The sequence below is a fragment of the Monomorium pharaonis genome, chromosome 9, assembly GCF_013373865.1.
Source record: "Monomorium pharaonis isolate MP-MQ-018 chromosome 9, ASM1337386v2, whole genome shotgun sequence".
In the NCBI taxonomy this organism is placed as follows: domain Eukaryota; kingdom Metazoa; phylum Arthropoda; class Insecta; order Hymenoptera; family Formicidae; genus Monomorium; species Monomorium pharaonis.
The window spans coordinates 13,411,551-13,436,181 of NC_050475.1; the positions used below are offsets into that span (position 1 = coordinate 13,411,551).

A 24,631-nucleotide genomic window follows, 5' to 3' on the forward strand; every position below is an offset into this window, starting at 1 on the left:
CAAGTGACTTGTTCCCCGCCGAGCGTCTCGGCCTGTCAAAACGCTACCCCGCTTCCTGCTAGAATTTCCCAAAACTTCACGACTCATGACTCAACGTGCTCCTCTCCACCGCCGCGACTAGCACCGAAAATTCATCTTCGCGCGCGCCCTCGGCACCTCGCGGTACGAATGACTCCCGGTAACTAGAGCCACGCGAAATCACGCGTAACTCTCGCCCCGTACAAACCATTGTAACACCAATGAACATAATTCTCCGTTTCTTTAATATACGTATAAATCTTGTAAATCTCGTCCGCGTGTTAAATTGAACATCACCTCATAGTTTTCGCTATACATGTATATATCATCCTAAGAATGAATGTATTTTCTGTTACGTTAGATTCAAACTGTATCCGTAATTATTTCTTTTCCTTCACCCCCCCCCGATCGAACCGCTCGAGCTAATCCGTAGCAAGAGTCAGGTCTTTACAACTGTAACCTCTACTCTAGATCAATAGTTTCTAAGATTAAAGCCTTGTGTTCGCGATGCTAGAACTTGGTCCAAGTTCATAGCCCGGGAAACGTGTAACCAATCAACTTGCAGATTTTAATTTACTTATGTATAATTATATGTATACTCATAAATGTATATTTATATATGTATACTTATAAATAATTATATTATTAAAGTTAATGTCACAAATAGTTGTTTAATTAATTCAAATTTTTGTTTTGAAAGTTCCGCGTAAATTGTGCAATTTTCTACTGCGCATGCGTACCACTAAATCTTCGAAAGAAAAAATCTCCGACGGCAAGAACTTCCTTTTAAAGGAGTAGAGTGGGGATAATAAGGTAACTATAAGGTAACTATCGAAGATTTTCTCTTTTGGAGATTTTTGGGACATTCCTAAAAGCCCATTAAAAAGGGAGAGTCTCAGATGCGCACAGTAATAAACGGACACAGCAGGCTAAGTGAAACGGACATAGTAACAAACGGACACAGACCACCAAATGGATACAGTAACAAATGCGCACGGACCAAATGTGCACAGACCAAACAACACAGTAACCAACAGACTTACCACATGGGTTGCGACTTCTCAGGGCACTTCTACCGACAAGGTGGGTGCGGGAGAGGCGGCGAAGCCCTTCCCCTTGCACCCCCCTTTCTGTGTGTGCGTGTGTGTGTGTGTGTGTGCAAAGCATTCACTGCACCACATGGGTTTACGACTGTACGCATTTGGCCCGTGCGCATTTGTTACTGTGTCCGTTTGTTACTGTGTCCGTTTCACTTACAAGGGAACCTCGCGAACTCGAAAATTCTGATTTTAATGAAACTTGGCATAAATGTAGAGGGGGTAAATACATGAATTTAGAAATTTTTCGTAGCTTCCCAAAAACGGTTTGAAAGGGTAAAACCACCCTTCAAAGTTGAGACATTTTTGCAAAAAAAAATTTTTTATAAATAAATAGCATAGTTAAATAAAAGAATTTATACTGTAAAACTTTCGTATAAAACATTTTTTTATATTTTGTTTAGTTTACGAGATATATCGAAAAACCGTAAAAATGTATCAACTTTGAAGGGTGGTTTCACCTCTTCAAACCGTTTTTGGGCACCAACTAAAAATTTCTAAATTCATGTATTCACCCCCTCTACATTTATGCCAAGTTTCATTAAAATCAGAATTTTCGAGTTCGCGAGGTTCCCTTGTAAGTGAAACGGACACAGTAACAAACGGACACAGTAACAAATGCGCACAGACTAAATGCGCACGGGCCAAATGCGTACAGTCGTAAATCCATGTGGTGCAGTGAATGCTTTGCACACACACACACACACACACACACACACACACACACACACACACACACACACACACACACACAGTTCGCGAGGTTCCCTTGTCAGCCTGCTGTGTCCGTTCATTACTGTGCGCATCTGGGACTCACTCATTAAAAAAGCTTAAAAATTTCGATTCCTACTCCTATCAAATTGTCAAGTAAAAAAAGAAACGATCTTCGATCTAGATTAAAATTAATGTAATTTACACTGGCGCAAAAAAAAACGAAACAAAATTTTTGACCGATTTTTAGGCAATATTCAAAGTGATGCAACTTTGCGAAAAATTATCCAAATTACATGTACTTTTTTTTAAATTAAAGGGCAAAGACTCTACTTTGAGAATCTTTACGCGAAAGTTTGATTTGTTAAGTGCGAACCTTTTGTATCGCATGAAAACCAAACATGTGTTTTTTAATTGAAAAAAGTAAAAGTTTGTTATTATTTTACACAAGTTTCTCGTTAAAATCTTGCTAATATTAAATTAGATTCTTAAAGTTCATTCTTTTCTAAGCAATTTAAAAAAAAAACATGTCGATACGATGTTTTTTGTTGATTGCACACGAGTTTGAAATTTGCACTGCATTTTAGGGTATTTTAGCGAATAAATACGGTATTTTTTGAATATCATGAATTTTGAGTATCAATATGATATTAAACATTGATTTTATTTGTGTTTAACTCAATCATACCGCCGTCATCAAAGTGACCCGATGTGTACCACGTGGAGAATGACAATTGAATTTTGAACATCATGTGGCTCTGAAATTCATCGGTGGAAATTTGTACTTACTGATCTGAATATAACGGATAGTTGACGCACCAATTTCACTGAAATCAACAGAAGATCACATTCATCTATACTCATAAACCCACACATACACCTAAACATACATATACACATGCTAATACATAAAAAATAAAAGTTCAAATTTTTTCTAAAAAATCTCAGTCTTTTCAGGACCACATGATGTACAAAATCCGATCGTCATTCTCCACGTGGTGCACATCGGGTCACTTTGATGACGGCGGTATGATTGAGTTAAACACAAATAAAATCAATGTTTAATATTATATTGATACTCAAAATTCATGATATTCAAAAAATACCGTATTTATTCGCTAAAATACCCTAAAATGCAGTGCAAATTTCAAACTCGCGTGCAATCAACAAAAAACATTGTATCGACATGTTTTTTTTTAAATTGTGCTTAGAAAAGAATAAACTTTCAGAATCTGAATTAATATTAACAAGATTTTAACGAGAAACTTGTGCAAAATGATAACAAACTTTTACTTTTTTCAATTAAAAAACACATGTTTGGTTTTCATGCGATACAAAAAGTTCGCACTGAACAAATCAAACTTTCGCGTAGGGATTCTCAAAGTTGAGTTTTTGCCCTTTAATTTAAAAAAAAGTACATGTAATTTGGATGATTTTTCGCAAAGTTGCATCACTTTGAATATTGCCTAAAAATCGGTCAAAAATTTTGTTTCGTTTTTTTTTGCGCTAGTGTATGATCTAGATCAAATGTATGAAAAATGATCTGTGATCTGATCTAGATTTAATACTTTGATAAAGATCTTGATCTGATCTAGATTATTTATTTAATGATTTATTACAACACTGATTTGGACCCTGTTTATTTGGACCTTCACTTGGCATTTATTTGGACACGTTGCAAGTGGACACGGTTCAAATGGACACGATTCAATTAAACACCGTTCATTTGGACACAAAAGAAAATACGCACCGTTCACTTGGACAAAAAAAATACACACTATTCACTTAAACATAGAAAGATACGTCCTGTTCACTTGAAACATCGCTCACTTGGATATCGTTTAATCGGACACCGTTTATTTGAATACCATTCATTTGAACATGAAAAGATGCGCACTGTTCATTTGGACACAGAAAGGTACGCTCTGTTCACTTGGACACAGTAAGAAATAACTATGTCTAGGCACCTCTACTGACGGGGTGGGTATGGGAGGGCCTTCGGCTCCCCTTTCATCCCCCGTGTGTGTGTGTGTGTGTGTGTGTGTGTGTGTGTGCGCGCGCGCGCGCGCGTGCGTGTATATCCGTTTCTTTTCGTATCAAAATGAACAGTGTCAAAGTGAACAGGACGTATCTTTCTGTGTTCAAATGAATAGTGTCCAAATTTCTTCTCTTTCCGTGTCCAAATAAACGGTGTCCAAGTGAACAAGGCGCATCTTTCTGTGTCCAAACGGTATCTAAGTGAACAGTGCGCATTTTTTCGTGTCCAAGTAAACAGTGTCCAAATCAACAGCGCGTATTTTCTTTCGTATCTAAATGAATGGTGTTCAATTAAATTATGTCCAAAATTTCGTGTCCACTTGCAACGTGTCCAATAAACGGTGTTCAAGTGCACCGTTCCCGGGGACGGATACAGAAGTATTACCGTTAATTTCAGAATGCTTACTCAAATTATATTTAAATATGTTTATTATATGTATATTTGAGTGAACAGAACAATTATTGACGTAGTTTTTTAGTTATAAGCACCGGAAAAATGTGGGTGAATTTCGCATGAAAAGTCGAAAACTCATGTGGAACAGAATAATTGTAAACCTCAAATAATTATAAATTTTGCGTTTTCTAAACATTGTTGTTTTATATGAACTTTCGATTTTCATGCGAAACGAAGTTTATCTCCCCTCCCCTCAATGCTTACTCAAAACTGCGTTAATAATTGTTCTGTTCCACATGGATTTTCGACTTTCTACGCAAATTCATGTGAATGCAAGATTCGTGCTGTTCGTTTCCACATTGTTATGTGCCACGGAAATAGGATATATTATAGTTTTGAATATTTAAAGTTGTTTTTCTCAAAAACTATTATTTTTATGGCAAAAATCAATGGAACGTAAAATGTGCATTTCGATAAAATCTACAACTTTTATCTAAAATATTTACGAAATTCCTATTATTTACAAAAATAAATGGACGAAACCATGATTTTTATGGATTTTTCATGGTTTCCATCATAAAAATCTAATTTTCACCATTTTTACTATCTAATTTTTACCATCATATCCACAATCAGCGCGTCAAATTACGTAAGAATACATAGTTTTCAAAAATCGGAGATTCGATCATTTCGGAACTTTATCCAAAGTGACTAGACCCAAAGTACTAAATTATGTATAGTTATTTTTTATCACGCAAAAATATAACTAAATTAATATAAATTATAGGCTGCGTTCGGAGAATCACTGCCAGTACTAAAAATCTGTAGTATACGTAACATAAATAATATATTTTTAGAACTAGTATTTCGGAACACAGTCACAATTATAGATCGAAAAAAAGGGAAAAGAACGAAGTTAAGAACAAGAGAAATTGGATATAAATTTCGATAGACTATAGATATGTATTATTTCGAAGACAACACCAATGTCTTTTACTTTTTTGAACTGAAGAACCTCCTTAATTTTTTTCTAAGAAATTTTATCGTGTTATATATTTCATGTTATACATTATTTATACCACATAGATTAAATCCAAAATATGCTCAAGCTATGAATAATCTTGGCAATTTACTCAAAGATGATGGAAAATTTTCGGAAGCTATAAATTTATTTAAACAAGCTGTTACTTTACAGTAAGTTCGTTTAAATATTGTCGTCTAAGATGAACAGACATTTATTTATAAATATTTTATTTACTTGCATCTAACAATATTATAGTATATCGCACTTTAAACAGTTCAGCCAAATATTTTTAAAACTGAGTCCGGCAGGCAAAAATGTGACATTTTATATGTTAATTTATTGATTTTTTAAAAATAATTACTTTAATATATATAACTTATAAAATTTATATAAAAGTCTTTTTTTCTTTTACTATTATTTGTCTTTTTATAATTTATTTAAAGAGAAACCACCTCTGAGGCCATAAAATGATTACCTAAATTCAGGAATTTTTTGTGGGCAAATGAATAGTTTCATTAAAAAAACATATAAACTATTTTATTATACACATTAAATTATTAAAAAATTTTTTAAATTTATTTATAATTGTTTAAAATGGTGGCATATTGGCACACTTCCGCAAACGCACGTTTTCTAATTTGCGTGTAACGCTATTCTTACTATTCTTACTATTTTTATCTGATTAATTTAAAATTTTAACAGGATCTTCTATTCATCACATAACAAAGTACGTAGGATTTTTGCGATAACAGTTTGTTTATCTAATTTTGGACTATAAAAATGTACTTTTTCCTAAAAACAGCTGCCATTTTTTTAAAATAAATATTTTTTAAAACGATTTACTACGTACTTTGTAGCTTGAATCAATGTAGAAAATAAAGAGTTTTTGAATTTTTGTCTTAGGATAAGCCATCTTAGAGAAATCTTGCACGCAAAATGATGTCTTCAAAAAATGTGCGTTTACGGAAGTATACCAGTACGCCATTTGAAACAATTATAAATAAATAAAAGTTTTTTCTTTATTAAATTATAAATAAATAATTTAATATATTCATAATAAAATGATTTATATTTGTTTTTTTCAATAAAACTATTTATTTGCCCACAAAAAATTCCCAAATTTAGATCCCATAATCATTTAAGGTCTCAAAGGTGGTTACATTTTAAAACATTTTGCTTATTGAGTTTAATTTCTGAGATATTAAGTTGAACTATTTGAAATGGGATATTTTATATAAAGGAGAAGAATCAGTAAAGATCAAAATCGATTTCTCAAAATTGGAACCTGCTAAAATGAATGTTTTAGGTTCTAGATATGCTTAACTTCAATCTTTTTAATGAATTCTGAGAGTTCTGACTGATATGGAATATCAAAATTAAGCATATTCAGGTCAAATATTGATCTCAGCAAGTTCCGCAAAATTTTGATTAGAGAACCGATTTTAGTCCTTAATTGATCTCCTTTTTTCCTTTCTATTTGTGACATGTAATAAAAAATAAACAAATACAATATAAATATAGATTACCATACATATAATTTTACCACAAAATATTAAAAAATTTTAGGAGAGATTTTTCTACGGCATGGATGAATCTAGGTATAGTTCAGTCAGCATTGAAACAATACGAGGAATCAGAAACGAGCTACTTTATGGCTCTACAATACCGATCAAATTATCCAGATTGTCATTATAATCTAGGTGTATTAGTGAGTATTATAACAATTTTAATCTATTTTTGAGAGAATAATGTATTATAATTTCTTATCAAAATTTATGCTAGTATTTGGAACAAAAGCAATATGATAAAGCGTTAAAGGCTTGGATAAATGCAACTAGACAAAAACCTACACATAAACGTGCCTGGACAAATATGATACTGCTATTAGACGATTTAGGTTAGTATTCATTTAAATTTATAATGTTGTGCACTTATTACACATGTCATTTAAAAAACGCAGCATTGGTCAAAAGTATTAAGCACCTATATCCTTCAATTATTTGCGCGCGCGCGCACACGCACACACGCACACACAATTGTTATTTTTTATTAACAGAACAACACAGGCGTGCGATATTTAATTTTTTACTTTTTAAAAATAACAATTGCAATAATAATTATATAAATAAATAATTATATACAAAAAGAAAGAAAAAAGAAAGAGAGAGAGAGAGAGAGAGAGAGAGAGAAAGCATACTTACATACATTAATTTATTATCTAATTTTCTTTCTTCTTTAAAAATATTATACACATAAAAAAAGGAAAAAAGAAATACAATATACACAACATACATAAATCTTCTTTAAAGTAATATGATATTGACACTGAAATGTAACGAAATGTTGTCAGCTCTGACTCTTCTTCTTCTTGTTTTTTTTTAGCATTAGAGATTGACAACATAGTTTGAAAAACAAAATTATAATTGTTAATAAATTATTAAATACTTTGACATTGTATGTGTACCTTTCCATATAAAAATGAGATCAACATCTTTTGCAAAAATCAATACAGAAAACTAACTTTCGAAAATCTTTTGTTCGAGTAAGATATTTCACAATGTACAGAGAAAAGTTACAATTGTTAATAAATACTTTGACATTACATGTATCTTTTTATATATAAAATAAGATCAACATTTTTTGAAACTTTATATACATTAATTAATTAACTATTATTGCTAGTTATAAATTAATATTGTGACATATGCATGCACACGTACGCGTGCACATATAGAAATTAATAAATTAAAGAAATAACCAAATAAAAAATAATCAATAGAGAAAACTAACTTTCAAAAATCTTTCGTTTGAGTAAAATACTCCACAGTGTACACACGCACGGATGCACGCACTTCCCCCCCCTCTCTCTCCGTCTCTCCCGGTCCCTCCCCGTCTCTCCCGATCTCTTTCCGTCTCTCCCCATCTCTCCCGGTCTTTCCCCGTCTCACCCCGTCTCTTCTGGTATAGATAACCATTTATACAAATTTGACAGCTGTCAAAATTCAATCGCAATGATTACTCTCGCAACACGAAGTAAGCGCAACGAGAGAACCAATCGGCATCGCGGAAAAGCGACAACAATACTTCGAGAGATGCGAGTATCGATGCCATGCCCTTTTTTAGAAAAGATTTTATTAATTGCTAACATTATCCATAAGGATTCTTAAAACAAAAAATTCACATTTTAATTTCTGTTTAAATTCTTTTAGTTAATAAAAATATTTTTAAAAATAATATAATTATATTTAATAATTTTGACCAAGAGAGATTATATGTTTTTTTACTTAATTTTTAGTGACATATTCTGTCAACACACAATGTCTGATTTTTGTTTTGTTAATGTCGTTAAATTTTGTTGTACTTTTGCTGCATTTTTGGGGGCACATTGTGACGCAAAGTTTACTCGATTTTTGTCGTGTTTCTGTTAATGTTAGTTGAAACGGCCAACTGTAGTTGCTTGCTGTCCAATTTTTGCCAGCATATGTGTCAAAATTTTCCAGTTCGTGCTCTCGGCAGGTTTGGCTATCTAATATATATATATATATATAGTGCCCCCCAAAATGAAGCAAAAGTACAACAAAATTTAACAACATTAACAAAACAAAAATCAGACATTGTGTGTTGACACAATATGTCACTAAAAATTAAGTAAAAAAACATATGTCATGATGTTACATTAAATTAATAACATGTAGCTAGAAATTTGACATATTTGCTATCACGCTGCAATACCAGAAACGCGGGGAAGATACAGCACGATGTATCACATGAAGTACTGACAGCAAAAATGCAGCAGAAATCGAGCAGAGCCTATCGTCATGACCTGATGGCGAAAACGCGGCAGGTATAGAAGTTTGCTATGGGTGCGTTCCGAAATCTACTGACAGTACTGACAGTACTGCTACTGAAGTTACTGGGTTTGAGCTGTTCCGAAACGCCAGTGAATACTGGCAACACTAAAAAACGGAATGCGTTTATAGTCAAACCAGCAACTGTTGATGCCATCATAAAAACCTAACTTTATACAATCTAATTATGGCAAATGTCAATGCAATTATAATTGCAGTGCAAGGTATTGTGAATGTTATTAATAGTGACAGTGACAGTTCATCAGACGATGAGGAAGAAATTCTAAATGTCTTAAACATGATTACTAAGCGTAGACCATTGGAATTAAGGCCACGCATAAAAAATTATATTGAAAATGTTATTGCTTTACTTTCGGATGAAGGATTCAAAGCACATTTTAGGTAGGAATTATAATAAAAAAATAGAATTTCTCTATTATTTCATTATTGAACAAAATATTGTGTGATATAATCATCGCGTGATTTTCAGAAACACTTCATAAATGTTATTGTCGCCATCAATAAGTTCGTATCGAACAGTTTCCATTGTTACAATTAATTTTTTAACAATTTCGTCAATTTTAATTATACACATTAATATACGGCGGACGGCGGCCATATGCTTTACTGAATTTGCACTACCTCCGGATAATGTGTAAAATTAGCCGGAAGTCAGTAATTCCCTAGGGTCTATTTTTGTAGAATAGATAGTAATTTACAGTTGCTGACAGCACGCTGAAAACGATTTCGGAACGAAAAAACAGTACTGTCAGTACTGGCAGTAGATTTCGGAACGCACCCTATATCAGATGTGTAATGGCTTCTGCACACAGGACGCGGCAAAGCGGCATCGCGGTGGCCAACCACCGTCTTGCTTTTCTGATAATACATATATGTATTAATAAAAAAGCAAGACGGTGATTGGTCATCGCGATACCGCTTTGCCGCGTCCTGTGTGCAGGAGCCATGAATCCTCTATAATAGATGATTTTAGTGAGTAGGCGGTAGTAACGTTGATCGCCCGACGTACCTCCCGTTGAATATCACACTTTCCGAGCCTGATTCTCCCGGAAGTCTTCTCGAAGATTTCCACCTTCATAAAAAAAAAAGTTCAAATTGGACGGTTCTTGCATGTGATATCATCTTGGGTTTGATTAAAACTCTCTGCAGTCAGTCGAAAACGCCACATTTAAAAAGTATATAATTATAAAATATATAATTTGTAATGTATATGGAAATTAAATATTATCAAAAATATAAAATTATATAATGTAAATTGAATGTGTAGGGATCTATCAACTCTTTGTAACAGCAATATAAGCCAAACAAGCTGGAACATGTCGAAGCATAATTGTCAGTTAGCGACGAACGGCTTCTCGCACACTCTACGCGAGTCCTAACGAATTGTAAACGAGCCCGGAAAAGTCCGGCGAATAGGACAAAGGCGTAACCGAGATTGGTCGACGGAAGCGACCGAAGGCTGTATATAAACGGCACACGAGCATTAGCGCATTGCATTGTACGCCCAACTGTAGTAGAATATACTGTTTTTACCATTATTTTGCGTTCTGTTATCCCTCGCATCCTGTATATCACTCCTACAAATGTAATAATAATATTAATAAACATATGTACATTGCATACATTATTTATTTATTTTACTAATTAAAAATTATTAATAAACATCGTAAAAAAATTATTAATAATACTATAAAACATATCGTATTAAATTTTTGCTATATTTTTGCGATTACTTGTGACAGCTTAGTGCTCGATTTCTGCTATGTTTTTGCCGTCAACAACCGATAAAACAGATCGCGTTCTATATTTGCCGCGTTTTCGACGGCATGTCATGACGGCAGGCTTTGCTTGATTTCTGCTGCATTTTTGTTGTCAGTACTTCATGTGACACATCGTGCTGTATCTTCACCGCGTTTCTGGTGTCGCAACGTGATAGCATTTCATGTTTTGTTTTTGCTGTCTTATTGCGTTTAGAGTTTAATTTGTCAGATTGTGTTCGATATTTACTACGAATTTGCTGTCATGTTGTAACGAACCTCCCGTCCGCCGGCATCACCAACCGCCCCCGGCCGAACCGCCAAACGGGCACCGGCCCATCCTAATCTTTTTCCACGAACGTCGAGACAATCTTTGTCTCCGTTCCGCGTATTTCCTTGTTGCTCTCCCAGCCTCCACAGGAGGGATCGAGCATGGAGAAAACTTAAGATCCACGAGGATCTCCGATCCTTCATCCAAGTGGGTATAAAAGGCCGCTCCGGTGGAGGCTGCGACACTTTTCAATCCGTATCCTGGTACTCCGATTTCGCCAGAATACAAGAGAAGCTTCCTGTGAACCGGTGTTTAGGGTACAGCGATCTCTGCCTTCGCCGAGAGTTCTCGGCTACGGATTATTTCTTATATTAATTCCCTGGCTCGACATATCGAGGTGGAGTGTTCTCCAACTCTCCCAAGAATTTTCGGGATCGACGCCTATATTCCTAGACTTCGGTAAAAACTCGGTAAGCGCAACGCCGAATGTCAAAACACGACCCGTCTCGCGTCTCGTACCGCGCACCACCGATCTCGGGCAACGGCAATTATCGCCCGCCGCACCGCGCCACGAAGTTCGAGCCTCTCGCCTCGGGGCATTGCCCGCCGGCTCGTCGCCGCGACCGTCACCGAATACACACACGCGACCGGCGAACAGCTGTTTTCTCACGAGAGACGCGTTTTCTGTAAATTTCTTGTACATATTGTAAATACGTTATCTTAGTTAAAATATATAAGTTTTCGATTTAAAGATGTAACGACCGTTTTCCTTACACGGATGTAGCTCGCCGGAATCTAGGGTAGAAAGGGTCCTGAGACAGTGAATCGTAACCCTTGATATTAAATTCTTACAACTATATTTAAATGATAATTATGTACATACAAGGATATTTACAGTAATATTTACAAGATGCGTGATTTATAAGAGTCAGCTGGTTTGCCGTCTCGCGTGCGGTGTTCGGTGATGCCAGCTGGGTATGCGACACGGTGTCGGGTGGTATCCCGCTGTGACAAGCTCGAATTCTGAGGTGCGGGAGCGCGCGGTGCGGCGAGTAGCGAGCCCGGTTTACGCGTTTGGGTGGTCGGCGGTGCGCGCGATGTGGTGCGAGGTGTTTCCGTATCGCGTTGTGTAATTTTGGTTAGACGTTTTTCGGGAACGGCAGCGGTCCCGAGAATGTTCTGGGGAGACGGAGAACTCTCGATCTCGTGTGGCCGGGCCGTGTAATGGATCGGAATGAGCTGCGGCCGAGACTGCCTCGGCGAAGGCGGAGAACACTCCACCCTTGACTAGTGAGCTCAGGATAAGGAGATGAAAGGCGATCGTGGCCAAGAGTGCTTGGCGAAAGCGGAGATTCTCCACTCTGTTTCTCGATCGTAGAGGCTTCTCGGCGTATCGGGCGGAAAGGATTGCCAGAATACGGTCAGTCGAGAAGTGAAGTTTTCCACCGGGCGGCCTTTTATACCCGTCCGGGTGGAAGTTCGTAGAATTTCGAGAGAGCTCGGCTCCCCCCGCACTCAATCCTTCCTGACGGTCGGGACAGCGGCGAGGAAAGTGTGCGGATCGTTTGAGACGATTTTCGTCTCAACGACGTGTGGATTTTTATGACGGGCCGGTGCCCGTATAGCGACCCGACGGGTGTTTGGTTGGGCCGTGTGCGGATGGAAGCCGTCGGGGAGGTTCGTTACAAAGAAACGAGTCTATTGTCCCAGGGACCTTTCCTACACCCGATCCCGGCAAGCTAAAGTCCGCGTAGGAAATACGGTCCGTTACAATGTTATGGAAGCAGATAATATTCGATTTTTGCTGCATTTCTATCAATATTTTATGTTGATAATTTGTGCTGTTAGAAACTAAGCTTAATGAGGAAACAGCAGATTGAAATCTGCTGCGATATCATGCTCGAGTTTCCTGGCATATTGCCGGCAAGTTGCTAGCATTTTGCTTGCTGGGTATATATAAAAGATATTTTTTTTTTAGATAGGACAGAAGAGGCATTGAAAATGGCAACTGAAGCTCTAAAATTTGTTCCAAATCATGCTTCTATTTATTTCAACGTTGCTAACATTTTGGGGAAAAACGGAAAGTACGACGAAGCAGAAGTCCAATTTAAACAGGCAATATTGAGAGATTCTGCATCTCCCATGATTTACGCAAATTTAGGTAACAAAAAGTGGAAAAGGGGAATAATTCATGTCAAACGGACTATTTTTTCGTCAAACGTTGGGAAATATAGTAAATTTAAGGCTCCCTGCCCCTTAATCAAAAACTCTGGATTGACATCTACAGCAGTACTGATATTGACAGATTTGACCGAGTTATTCAATCACATTTAAATTACAAAAAACTTCTACTTTTACACTATTGTGAGCGTTTGCTCGTTTTGGGAATTCTTTCCCGTCGGTAGTTGGGATTCGTCCTGCCTTAAGGGTTAGGACCCAAAGGGTGAAGATTCGGCTCGGTGTATGAGAGAAAAGAAGACGCTTCTTACTTGCTTGTTCATTGTCTTTATTTCTTTCTCTTGTGCTTACAGTCAGCTGTGTTGATGTCACGTAACACTCGCGATAAGGTGTATAGTACGCGACGCGGCTCGGACGTTGTTATGTTTCTCTCCGCTCGGTCACGGCGTGGTCGCGTTATATATTATGATATCTGGCGCAATTTCGGGGGCCAGTGACCGGGCGTCGGTAGCTTCCGCGAGGCTAAGCGTTTCGACATCGGAACGCGGTAGCCTTGCGGTTTGATTTTGCAGCGTAGGGCTTATTTCTAGGGCGATACGAACTGCTTCCGAGCGCGCTGTTGTAATCTCACGGAAGTTACTTGGGACTTCCGTGAGCGCGGCGGATTCTTGTGCGTCTTTCAAAAGAGGTGCTTCTTGCAACGTCTTTCGAAAGATGCGTGTTGCAATTATGATAGATATGGTTGTAATCGGCTTACAACACTTTCATTTAACTTTTATATTTATTTTGAAATTGCCGGTTATTTGGTTACCTTACACTGCTTGCATTACCTCCAGTCCTATTACAGCTAGTTCAGTGAACTTATGCACTGAAGATTTGTTTTTTATTCCTGCACTGCTGCACTAGTGTAATAAGTAAGAATGAGAAAAAATATATTTGTCTTATTCTAACTTATTACACCAGTGCAGCAGTGCAGGAATAAAAAACAAATCTTAAGTTTTCCTGCAATGGAATAATGAACGATACCAATTGCATCAGTTCTGGAATAACGCACGCTTATTGTACATTTTGAATTAGTGCAGCCAGTGCAGGAATAAAAAACAAACCTATACACTGCGCCTAATTTTCCGCGCATGCGTAGTCTCTTTTCTTGTGAAGGATAAAAGACAAGCTATCTCAATTCAGTGCCATATTTTTATTCAGAAAGCGCATCCATTCATATGTAGTATCTTTCTTTTTGTAGCGAGCGCCCGTCTGTTTATCACGCTCAGTCTTTATGTCGGTGGTTTTACTCATAGACTTCTTCAAATTTCCCGGTTGGATTTCCGACCCAGAACAGAACCACAGTACCACGATTTAGCCGGTCAAAGACCCTGCAAGCCCTTCTGAATGGGCCTTCTATTTTTATACTCATAGACTTACTAGAATAGACTGCTTATGAAGTGGAAAAACGGTAATATCCGACACTGAGAAAATGATAACTGTTGTTAATATGAGTTGCTATCTCTTTCTAATAAAGAATAGTGGGGAAACATAATGACCAATAACGGTGTCAGAGCGTGAGCGTGTTGTCATAGTATGCATAGCGCGCATACTCTGACACCGTTATTGGTTGCTATGTTTTCCCATTATTCTGCACTAGAAAGAGATAGCAACTCATATTAACGACAGTTATTCTTTTCTCAATGACGGATACTCCCACTAACTTCATGAGCAGTCTATTCTAGTAAGTTTATGGTTTTACTTAAGTTTCTTCATGCCATGGCCTTTAGCCTGTGGAAAGGAAACTCAGTCCGTCTGGCAACACTGACAGTGACAACGCAGTCATAAAGTGGTAGGAATAAGAACTATAAAACAAGAAGTAACACAGAAAGAGCTTCCGGATATATGCCGCGTCCTGGTACAGCGTTGCGCCGACATTTCGCGAACGTTGCAGTTGTATCGTCATTAGCTAACTATTTACCAGTTAATAAGTGCTACTCGGAAATGTTTTAATTGATAGATCAATTAAAACATTTCCAAGCAGCACATATTAATTGGCAAATAGTTAGCCAATATTGTATTAAGATAGAAAAAACAGTTGACCAATGGTAGGCCAATGAACTGTACTATTGGACGAGTCGCCCCGTCTCCTCCCTATCCCTACCATTAGGACAAGGAGTATATAAGGACGGTTATAATCCAAGAGAGCTTAATATCGGAGCTCCTAGTCCTAATAATGCAAGTTGCAACGTCTGCAGTTTGCAAAACGCCTGCGCAACGCTGTATGCGGCATGTATCCAGAAGTCCTTTCCATTGGAAACAACGTGAATGGCCGTGAAAGCTTTAAATCTAAAAGAAGTAACATATGTTAACAAATCAATTTATTCTCGTGTGCCAATTCGTTATTCGTTTTGTGTTAACAAGTGTAATATATTTGCAAAGCTCTTAAAATTGTCCAAAACTAAGATTAATGAATAAATAATACATAAAAGATACATTTTTCGTTTTTTTCAACAGCAAATTGCGTATTTCGTGACATAACTTTGTAAATAGGTTTTTTCTGATATTTATTAATTGATATGGAAAAATATGCGTTTTTACATTTTATAAGTGTACTAAAGTAATCTGAAATATCATTTCATTTAAAAAACTTTATTTAGAAATGGCACATAAGAATTTTTGCATGATGTTGCTGACATCAATATGGCTGAATATCCAGGAGCCTTAAGACAGAACAGAATTTGGACATATTATACAAAATTTGGTATAGAATTTTTAGGTACTAAAAATATTGTATCAATAAATGATTTAAGTTCCATATCATATCAAATCCTTACGTTGATTGCCCATTAAAATTATATTTATATTAATTATATTAATTTTAAATTATAAAAATTTTATATAAAAGTTATATTATAGAAATTATATACTATAGAATATTATACATCACATACAAAAAAAATATATATAATAGAATATTAGTTTTATCAACTAATTTGCGAGTGCAACAATTGAAAAAAATCAGTTAAATCAATAGTTAAAATCACTTACAACTTTGATGAAAAAAAAACTAAATTTTTATACTTACCTTTATTTTGGGAAAGTTTAAGAAAAACATTTTTTAGTGTTATGTTCAAGCAGATCTTTTCAGATTAAAATAAATTTTAAGAAAATTTTGAGTTTAATGAATTTATTATGATATTGAAACAAAAACATGGTCCGTTTGGCAGAAAATATTATTGGTAACAGGTGAGAGAAAATTTAAGGAGTCAAAATTTAGTCGAAATCTATAGAAAATTGGTCGAAATTCAGGTTTCCGCTTGGGCTGAAATCGACGGTTTTTTAACATTGTTCTTTCATTAGAGATTTTATTTTTTAATTATAATGTCTAATTATTCACGTTACTTCAAGCACTTTACGTGAATATTTAAATTCATACAATTCATTTAATTATAATTTAGTTATTTTCGTCTTATTTTGTTATCGAGAATCACTCCTTACATTTTCAACTATTACACCAAATATCCTACTATATATATCCTCTTGACTGTTACGTTACAAAAACGTTTATGTCAGGGGCCAAGAATGCCCCTAAAAGAGGAAAGGCTGAGATAACAAATAAGTTACTTTCTGGGGATTTTGAGGATCGAGAATACGAAAATGGAGACATAAGAACATGCGCGTCATAAAGCAGTTTGGGTCACATTTTGTTATGACGGGATATTCCGTTATTAACAGTCGAGAAGATATATATATGTGTATATATATATAATATATATCAGATGAAAATATGAATAATTGAAGGTAATACATAAAGTCAGAAATACTTTGTTTAGGTGTTTTGTATCATCGCTGGAATAAATTAAATGCAGCAGAGGAGATGTATAAGAAGGCGTTGCAATTGAAACCAGATTTACACAGCGCGAGAAATAACTTGCAAAAATTGTACACGTTAAAAGCGTCAATAAAATAACTTTATTATATACATCTTCTATATTCTAAAGCCTAATTTGCAATATGCTCTTTACAATACGTTCTATTTTGTTTTTTCGCGCGTTATTTTATCAACAATTGTGTTTCTTCATGTTTTTGGTTTTTTTTTTCGAAGTTCGTGGACTTTTCATCTCGCCAATTTTGATAAAACATTGCGAAGAGGTAAAAAAGAATAAAAAAGCAAGAAACAAAAAGCAAAAGAACACATTGTAAATTAGCTTTAAGTATATTCAAATTACAATTTATAAAATATAATTCATGTATATGCATAAATAAGTTTGTATTAAGACTTTTTAGATACTTTAGATACTTTTGTTACTGACATTAATTGCGGTATACAGGGATAACTGTACGCTTTAAAATTTCCAATTTTCTTACCATCAACATAATTATAAGATATGAAGCATTTATTGCAGAAATAACTTATGTCATGCGGTATTCTATCATGGTCTGTTACAATCCAGTGCACATTAAATATTCCACAATAGATACAGTTTTTTCCAGAAACAGGTCTTATGCTTTCTATTCTTGGATAAGCCGTTGATGTTAATACATCATCTATAGTTACCAACCTGACAAAAATAGATTTATTAACAAATAGTACATTAAATAAAATGACTTGATACATTAGTTAACAAAATTATTTTTTTCAAGCACAAAAACGATTACAATCGTTTTGGCTATTTAATGCACAGAAAAAACATTAATACCAAATTAAAACTGATACATTTTATTTAATATCCATTGTTTCATATACAAATAAAAATATAATTTCATAATAAGCAAGAAATTATATATAAAAACACTTTTTGTATATCGAAAATTTAGGCTATCTTCAAACCGCTGGAACTTAGCAAAAAATCATCGCAAAAACAAAATACAAAAAACGTTTTAAAGTTTCAAACTTTTTTTAAACACTGTTGGCGATTTCAATTTTCTTTTTTTTTTTACTAACGTTGCACAATGCTTAATATAAAGCTTGATTAAAATAAAAATTTTTTATGCAACTTTACTGCGCTGCATCTCACGTGAAAAAAATTGTAGAGAATTTTTGTTATTTGCATTTTGTATGGATCTTCTCTCTTTATTTTGAGTGGTTGTTCATTGCTGTGTGATTTTTTAAACCGAGTTATAGAGATTATAAAAAAAGGTCATTTTAACTTTCATCGCTTGTTACTCGTGAACAGATCAACATACAGCGTTCAGCAAAAAAGCGTTGGAAAGCTGAAAGCGTTGGACAGCTTTGCACTTTTAATTTTTTCATAGATTTATTTTTTGTAACAACAAATCGCGATCAAAGATTACGTAAAAAATGCATATTTTACGATTTTTATTTAATTCAATATATTGTCGTGAAAAAAAAAAGATCCAATCACATCGCTAAAGCAAAGTTTTACAGTACAATTACTCCTTGGTAATAAACACTAACGTTCTTTGATCTATTACTGTTTGTAAAGGTATGTTTATGCACCTCTCAATAATGTCCTGTGGAAATTCATGTCAAGTTTGTGTAAGCGCTTCTCTCAACTTATCAATCAACATTGGAAAGTGCAAACTTTCAGATTTCCATCCGCTTTTTTGGCGGAGCATCTTACGTTGATCTGTTCACGAGTAAGAAGCGGTGAAAGTCCAAATGAATATTTTTTTCTTAAAATCTCAATAACTCGGTCAAAAAAATCACACAGCAATGAACGACCATTCAAAATAAAAGAAAAAAACTCCGTTACAAAATAAAAATAACAGAAATTCTCTATGATTTTTTTTTCACACAAGATGCAGCGCAGCAAAGTTGCTAAATTTTATTTTAACGGATCAAGCTCCATTATTGTACCACGTTGGGAAAAAAAGATAACTGAAATCGCTAAAAAGCGTTTGAAAAAAGAAGTTTCAAGCTCTAAAACGCTTTTTGGATTTTGTTTCTGCGATGATTTTCCGCTGAGTGATTTAAAAATAGCCTAAATTTTCGGTATACGAAAAGTGTTCCCTATTTTTTTTTAGCAGTATATATGTAATTTAACTTTATTTAAAGAATTTAATATTCTTAAATTTCAGCACAAAATATGGTAATTATTTAGATTAAGGGACACCGCGCCGATGACCTTGATCTTGACATATGTTGTCAAGGACATGACCCTGAGTAATTTTTCCTTATAACTTAATCTAAATGTCCCTTAATCTAAATAATTACCCAAGATATTGTATATTATTATATTCTTATTTTAATATTATAATAGTTATATGAGTAGCACAATATATAATGTCCGATTGAATATTTGGTTTCGGCCAAAAAATGGTCGAATCTTTGGTTTCCATTGGTTAAAATTGAAATTATATTCATCGGATCTTTGTTCATTTGTACTGTCCAGCCATTTACAATCGTGGACAAAAAAGTTACAACACTCTTTAAACAAATATTTAAATACCTTTTTAAATAAAATAAAGATATTTAATTAATATGTATTTTGCTAATATATTATTAAGTTTGCAAAGAAAATACCCATCATAAACAAGATATTAAAATCACGTTATACAGTGTGTTCGAGAATCAATGTCGATCGAATCAGTTTCGTCGCGTCAGATGGCAGCAGCTATCAATCTCTATCATCGAAGATCGGGCAATGCCGCAAAGCGCGCTCGCTAGCGCATGCGGCGATGCTTTTTCACTTTGGTGCTTGTGCTCCATGGCGTCTCTCTTGTACAATAGTTATTGCATAGTTAGTGTGCTCGTATTAATTCGTGGGATCTTTGCATACGATATAAAGGCTACTCAACGGAAAGATACAAATAGTTATAAGGAGAGATTCAACGTAGATTGCTTCGGTACATCGAGAGGTTCAAGCTCACCACGTAAGGCGCACGCCGGCGCCATGTAGTAACTGCTCACAGGCATCGTCATTGTCACCAGGCCGGTATTCGATTAATACAATTGACCCGCGCGAGTGATTAAGAACTCATCAGTGACAGACTCTAATTATTCTCATCCAGACAGTCACGGGTACTATTGTGTCCATTTTCAATCGGTGATATTAAAGTATATGACAGCTCAGAATCGTTTTGAGTATTACGTGACTTCACACAAACTTAATTCAGCGTTCTCTATTCGATCATAAACTCTTGCTCTTGATTTTAAAAGACTGACTCTAGCGCTTAAACGAACGACTTGCGTGTGTAGCGTGTAGTCAAGTTATCTGTGCTAAATACATTAATATTCCTCGTGATATATCTGTTTAATATCATTTAATTACACCAATTCCATGGCGTCCTTTCACCCTACTTCCATCCGTAGGAAAAATTAGCGAACTCATTGCGAAGTCGCAAACACAGTGATATTTTATAACATGTAACGTTTTCAAATATTTAGTTCTTAATGTTGTAGACAATTTTGTTTTTATTTCAAAAAATATTTTAATAAAACAAAAATAATATTTCTATACTGTAATTATAATGTTCAGAAATATTATGTTATTAAGAAACAATTAAAAACATTGTTTATAAAATATTATAATCATAATGTCAATCATCAATAATAATGTTCATAAAATCAATATTTTAAAAGATTTATTTAACGTTTTCTCATTGAAAACCGTTTGTTTTAACTTTTTGATTAAATTTTCTGATTATCTATTTGATTATCTATTAAGTAAATCTATACTTTCATTTTTTTTCTAAACATATGAAGATAATGAGTACCTGTCCAATAATGTTTTCCAATAAATTGGAACAATCGGTCCTTATTAGGTATCAATAAAAATTTTCCAATAAACTACTGTTATCTCATTTATAACTGTAAATATACTGTAAATATAATACATATACAGGGTGATTTAGGTGTCGACCCAGGTGTTCTTGCAATCGCATTCCTGAATTAATTCTGAGAAAATTTTTTTTACGAGAATTTTATCCAAAACTTACTTTTTGAATTATTAAATAGTTACCAAATCACGAGAGGCATACAGAAGGTAGGCAGGGACGGCGCAATTCACCATCCAACACGAGTGATTACAAATTCGATGTCTTCAAACTATTTGACGGGTGAATAATTTTACCGGGAATAAACACTTCATATGTAACAAATTTATACCAATAAGTCATAAGTTTTCTTTTTCTTGTCACACAATATTTTTAAATAAATAAAGACTAACATTTAAGTTTCGTTTAAAGCTAAAATAAAGTTGGTGCAATCGGACGTTAGCAATACGTATGCTTCGAAGTATTTCACTGCCGATTAATTAATACTCTACATTATCATGGTATCAGATTGATACTATGATTTATCGATTGCAATTATCGACAGATTTATTCATGACTTAATGCTTTTCAAAAAACATAACTTTGACTCGTTTTGTTGACACTAAGTCTCCGCGTCGGGTAAACGCGTTTTCTTCTTCAAATAATTTTCGATCGCTGAATAATTAACCGGTAGTAATTAATAGCAACGAACAGATAGTTTTTTTCATGTGAGGTGGATAAAAGCATCGATACGTGATACATTTTGTAAAACAATGTTTGTAAAACTATGATTACTATGATTGCGTAATCTGTAATTACTATAATCTGAATTGTTTCTTAATAAAAATAAGCCGCGGAATGATTACTCGGTAGTCATTAATAGTAATAAACCAATAGATTTATAAATCACTCGATCAAGTTCGTGAATAAATTCGATTCATATTGTATGACAAGAAAAAGAAAACTTATGACTTATGACTTGGTATGAATTTTTTACATGTGAAGAATTTTTTTCAATGTGAAGAGATAAGAGTGAGATAAGAGCGCCCAGTGAGATGCGCGAGAGAGTTGTTTACAAATAGCAATGGTTATGCCGAACTTGTAAACAGTTCTCTACCTAGCGCGGACGTACGTCTGAGCGATCTTATCCCGCCTTGCAACGCGCTTGCCGGTATTTGGCGGAAGACCAAGCAAACCGGCTATTTTTTTTAATTAAAAATGTGAAGTGTTGTTCATTTCCGGTAAAATTATTCATCCGTCAAACAATATGAAGACATCGAATTTGTAATTACTCGTGTTGGATGGTGAGTCGCGCCATCCCTGTCTACTTTTTGTATGCCTCCCGTGATTCGATAATTATTTTATTTAATAATTCAAAAAGTAAGCTTTGGATAAAATTTTCGTAAAGAAAAAATCGTCTCAGAATTAACTCGGAAATATATCATTGCAAAGACTTAGGTTGTTCGGAATCACCTTATATATTTATTTATTTATAATTTAAATTTTAAGTATAAAATCTTAAAACGAAAGTTTTTGATTATAAACATTACTAAATTTTACTAAAAAAGTTGCTATTTCGGTTTCAGTTTTAGCCGAATTTGAGAACCAAAATTTGGTTTTGATTTCAAAATTCAGTAAACATACACTAACAATATACAGAGTGTCAGATAATTTTTGACATAGCACTTGCATAGAGGTAGAACGGACTAAACTGATTATGAGTAAAAATATTCCTTACCATTTTGCAACTTTCGCAATGATTGAGTTATTTTAAAAAAATAGCCGATTTGCCTGATCTATCAGCAAATACCGGCAAGCACGCGGTAAGATAAGAGCGCCCAGTGAGACGCGCGAGAGAGTTGTTTACAAATAGCAATGGTTATGCCGCAACAATTTTCTTGTACTTGTAAACAATTTTCTGCGTAAACTATCTAGCGCGGATGTACGTTTCGCAGGGCGGTCTTATCTCGCCTTGCAGCGCCCTTGCCGGTATTTGGCGGAAGACCGGATAAACCGGCTATTTTTTTAAATTAATAACTCATTAACTATTACGAAAATCGCAAACTGGTACAGGACATTTTTACTCTATTTAGTCCGTTTTATCTCTATGCAAGCGCTATGCCAAAATTTGTCTGACACTTTGTACATAATTATGATTTTGATAGTAATATTAAAAATTCCTTATTGAAGATATTATTTTCTATTCGCTATTTTTTCTTTTGTAAAGTAGTAAGTAATATTTTGCTAGTTTTTTTTTTATAACAACGTCGGTCAGCTTTCCTCTACTGCCAAGTTTTTTCTTTTTTCACGTTTTGTAGTCGACTGCCCATGCGTTTCTCGACGTGTCCAATAAATTCGCTTTTCATTACTGGAAAATCATCTCTATAAGAATTCAACTCTAAAATAAATTTTTACGTTTTTGAATCATTGTCTCCTATGTATTGACCGTACTTCACTTCTCTTCAGATCTGGAAAACATCTCTTTAACGGCATCCATCTCCATTTACCAGAACCATGATTTAAAGCACATTTTTCCTGATCTTCATACCATGGAAGATATTCTTCGGTGTCTTCTTTTTTAGACCAAATCGTGCAACCTTGACAGTAACTACTTTTTACAATAAGATCTATTACTTTTCCAGTATAGTATCCAACAAGCGTCGTTACACCATATAACGAAGTATAACCGCGCTTTTTCCACAATCCGGATCACCAGATACTTTAAAATTTGTTTCTAATCTTCCATTCTTCACATTTTCTTGTTTTTTTCATTCGCCGCTTTCTGACACAAAACGTTGAATACTACTTTCGCGGTTTCGTGAATATGTCCCAATATATCGTACGCATTTTTACTAATGCCTTGCCCAATATCCATAACATTGCAGAAAAAATTTATGCCATCTCTACCGACGCCAAGCAGCCGCAATACAAAAACTATTCGTCGATTAATTTCAAATCCGTTTCTTATAAACAGCCCGGAGTTAATCTCTCGGTGACCACAGCTGCACATAACGACAACTTTAAAACCGAGACCCTGATTTCCTGCTTCTTAGAATCTCATGTCTTGCTTGCACTTTTTGTACTTAAGCATTTGTGAAAGAGCGCCAAATACACTTGTGAATTCTATGATTCTATATAAATGATCAAGAGCACAAGTTACGTCTTTAGTTTTAACGATAGCTAGTTTTTTCGCGCTCGCGGATTGACCTACAATTTCACCACTTTTATCGCAAAATTGATTACCGTAAAACCTTCGCTTCGGAGGTTTCGCTGCACGTTCGCTCGAGTATTTCGTACCTTTCGGCATCGTGATATTTTTGATATTTTGAAACACGCGTACGACTGAGATGTAAAGCGTAGTACGACTGACGCTACAATGTAATACTGACATGTTTATTTTGTTAATGTTTCTGTGAGTTAGCTTTTGTTTTATAAGCAGACTTACAAAACAAAGGAAGATTCACAGAAATGTTCTTTTTCTTATCTACTTACCGTCGAGCGAGCCGAATATACCTGAACGGACATGCCGTGCGCTCGTATTCTCGCGCTCAATAAATTATTTTTAGGCTCC

General features: G+C 34.8%; 2 protein-coding genes across 13 annotated transcripts in view; one reads left to right on the forward strand and one right to left on the reverse strand.

Moving 5' to 3' along the window:
- LOC105832624 (protein O-mannosyl-transferase TMTC4) overlaps nt 1-24,631 on the forward strand; it is a 96,855-nt gene that overhangs the window by 18,966 nt on the left and 53,258 nt on the right. For 3 of the 10 annotated variants that reach the window (XR_004964717.1, XR_004964716.1, XR_004964718.1), the window contains exons 7-10: nt 5,344-5,451; nt 6,848-6,989; nt 7,064-7,178; nt 13,157-13,339. Coding sequence is in view for 4 of the 10 variants with exons in the window: in XM_028190520.2 (XP_028046321.1) it covers nt 5,344-5,451; nt 6,848-6,989; nt 7,064-7,178; nt 13,157-13,339; nt 17,175-17,311 (685 nt within the window). In the remaining 6 variants the exon portion in view is untranslated. Of the gene's footprint in view, nt 1-5,343; nt 5,452-6,847; nt 6,990-7,063; nt 7,179-7,663; nt 8,051-9,016; nt 9,891-10,123; nt 10,239-13,156; nt 13,340-17,174; nt 17,324-24,631 lie in introns of those variants that run through there. The other 7 variants (XM_028190520.2, XM_012673742.3, XR_004964720.1 and 4 more) reach the window with 6 other exon arrangements.
- LOC105832623 (snRNA-activating protein complex subunit 3) overlaps nt 17,294-24,631 on the reverse strand; it is a 64,484-nt gene continuing 57,146 nt past the window's right edge. For 2 of the 3 annotated variants that reach the window (XM_036292407.1, XM_036292408.1), the window contains exon 6: nt 17,297-17,903. In XM_036292407.1, the coding sequence (XP_036148300.1) occupies nt 17,615-17,903 (289 nt within the window). In that variant the 3' untranslated portion in view covers nt 17,297-17,614. Of the gene's footprint in view, nt 17,904-24,631 lie in introns of all 3 variants that reach the window. The other variant, XM_036292406.1, reaches the window with a different exon arrangement.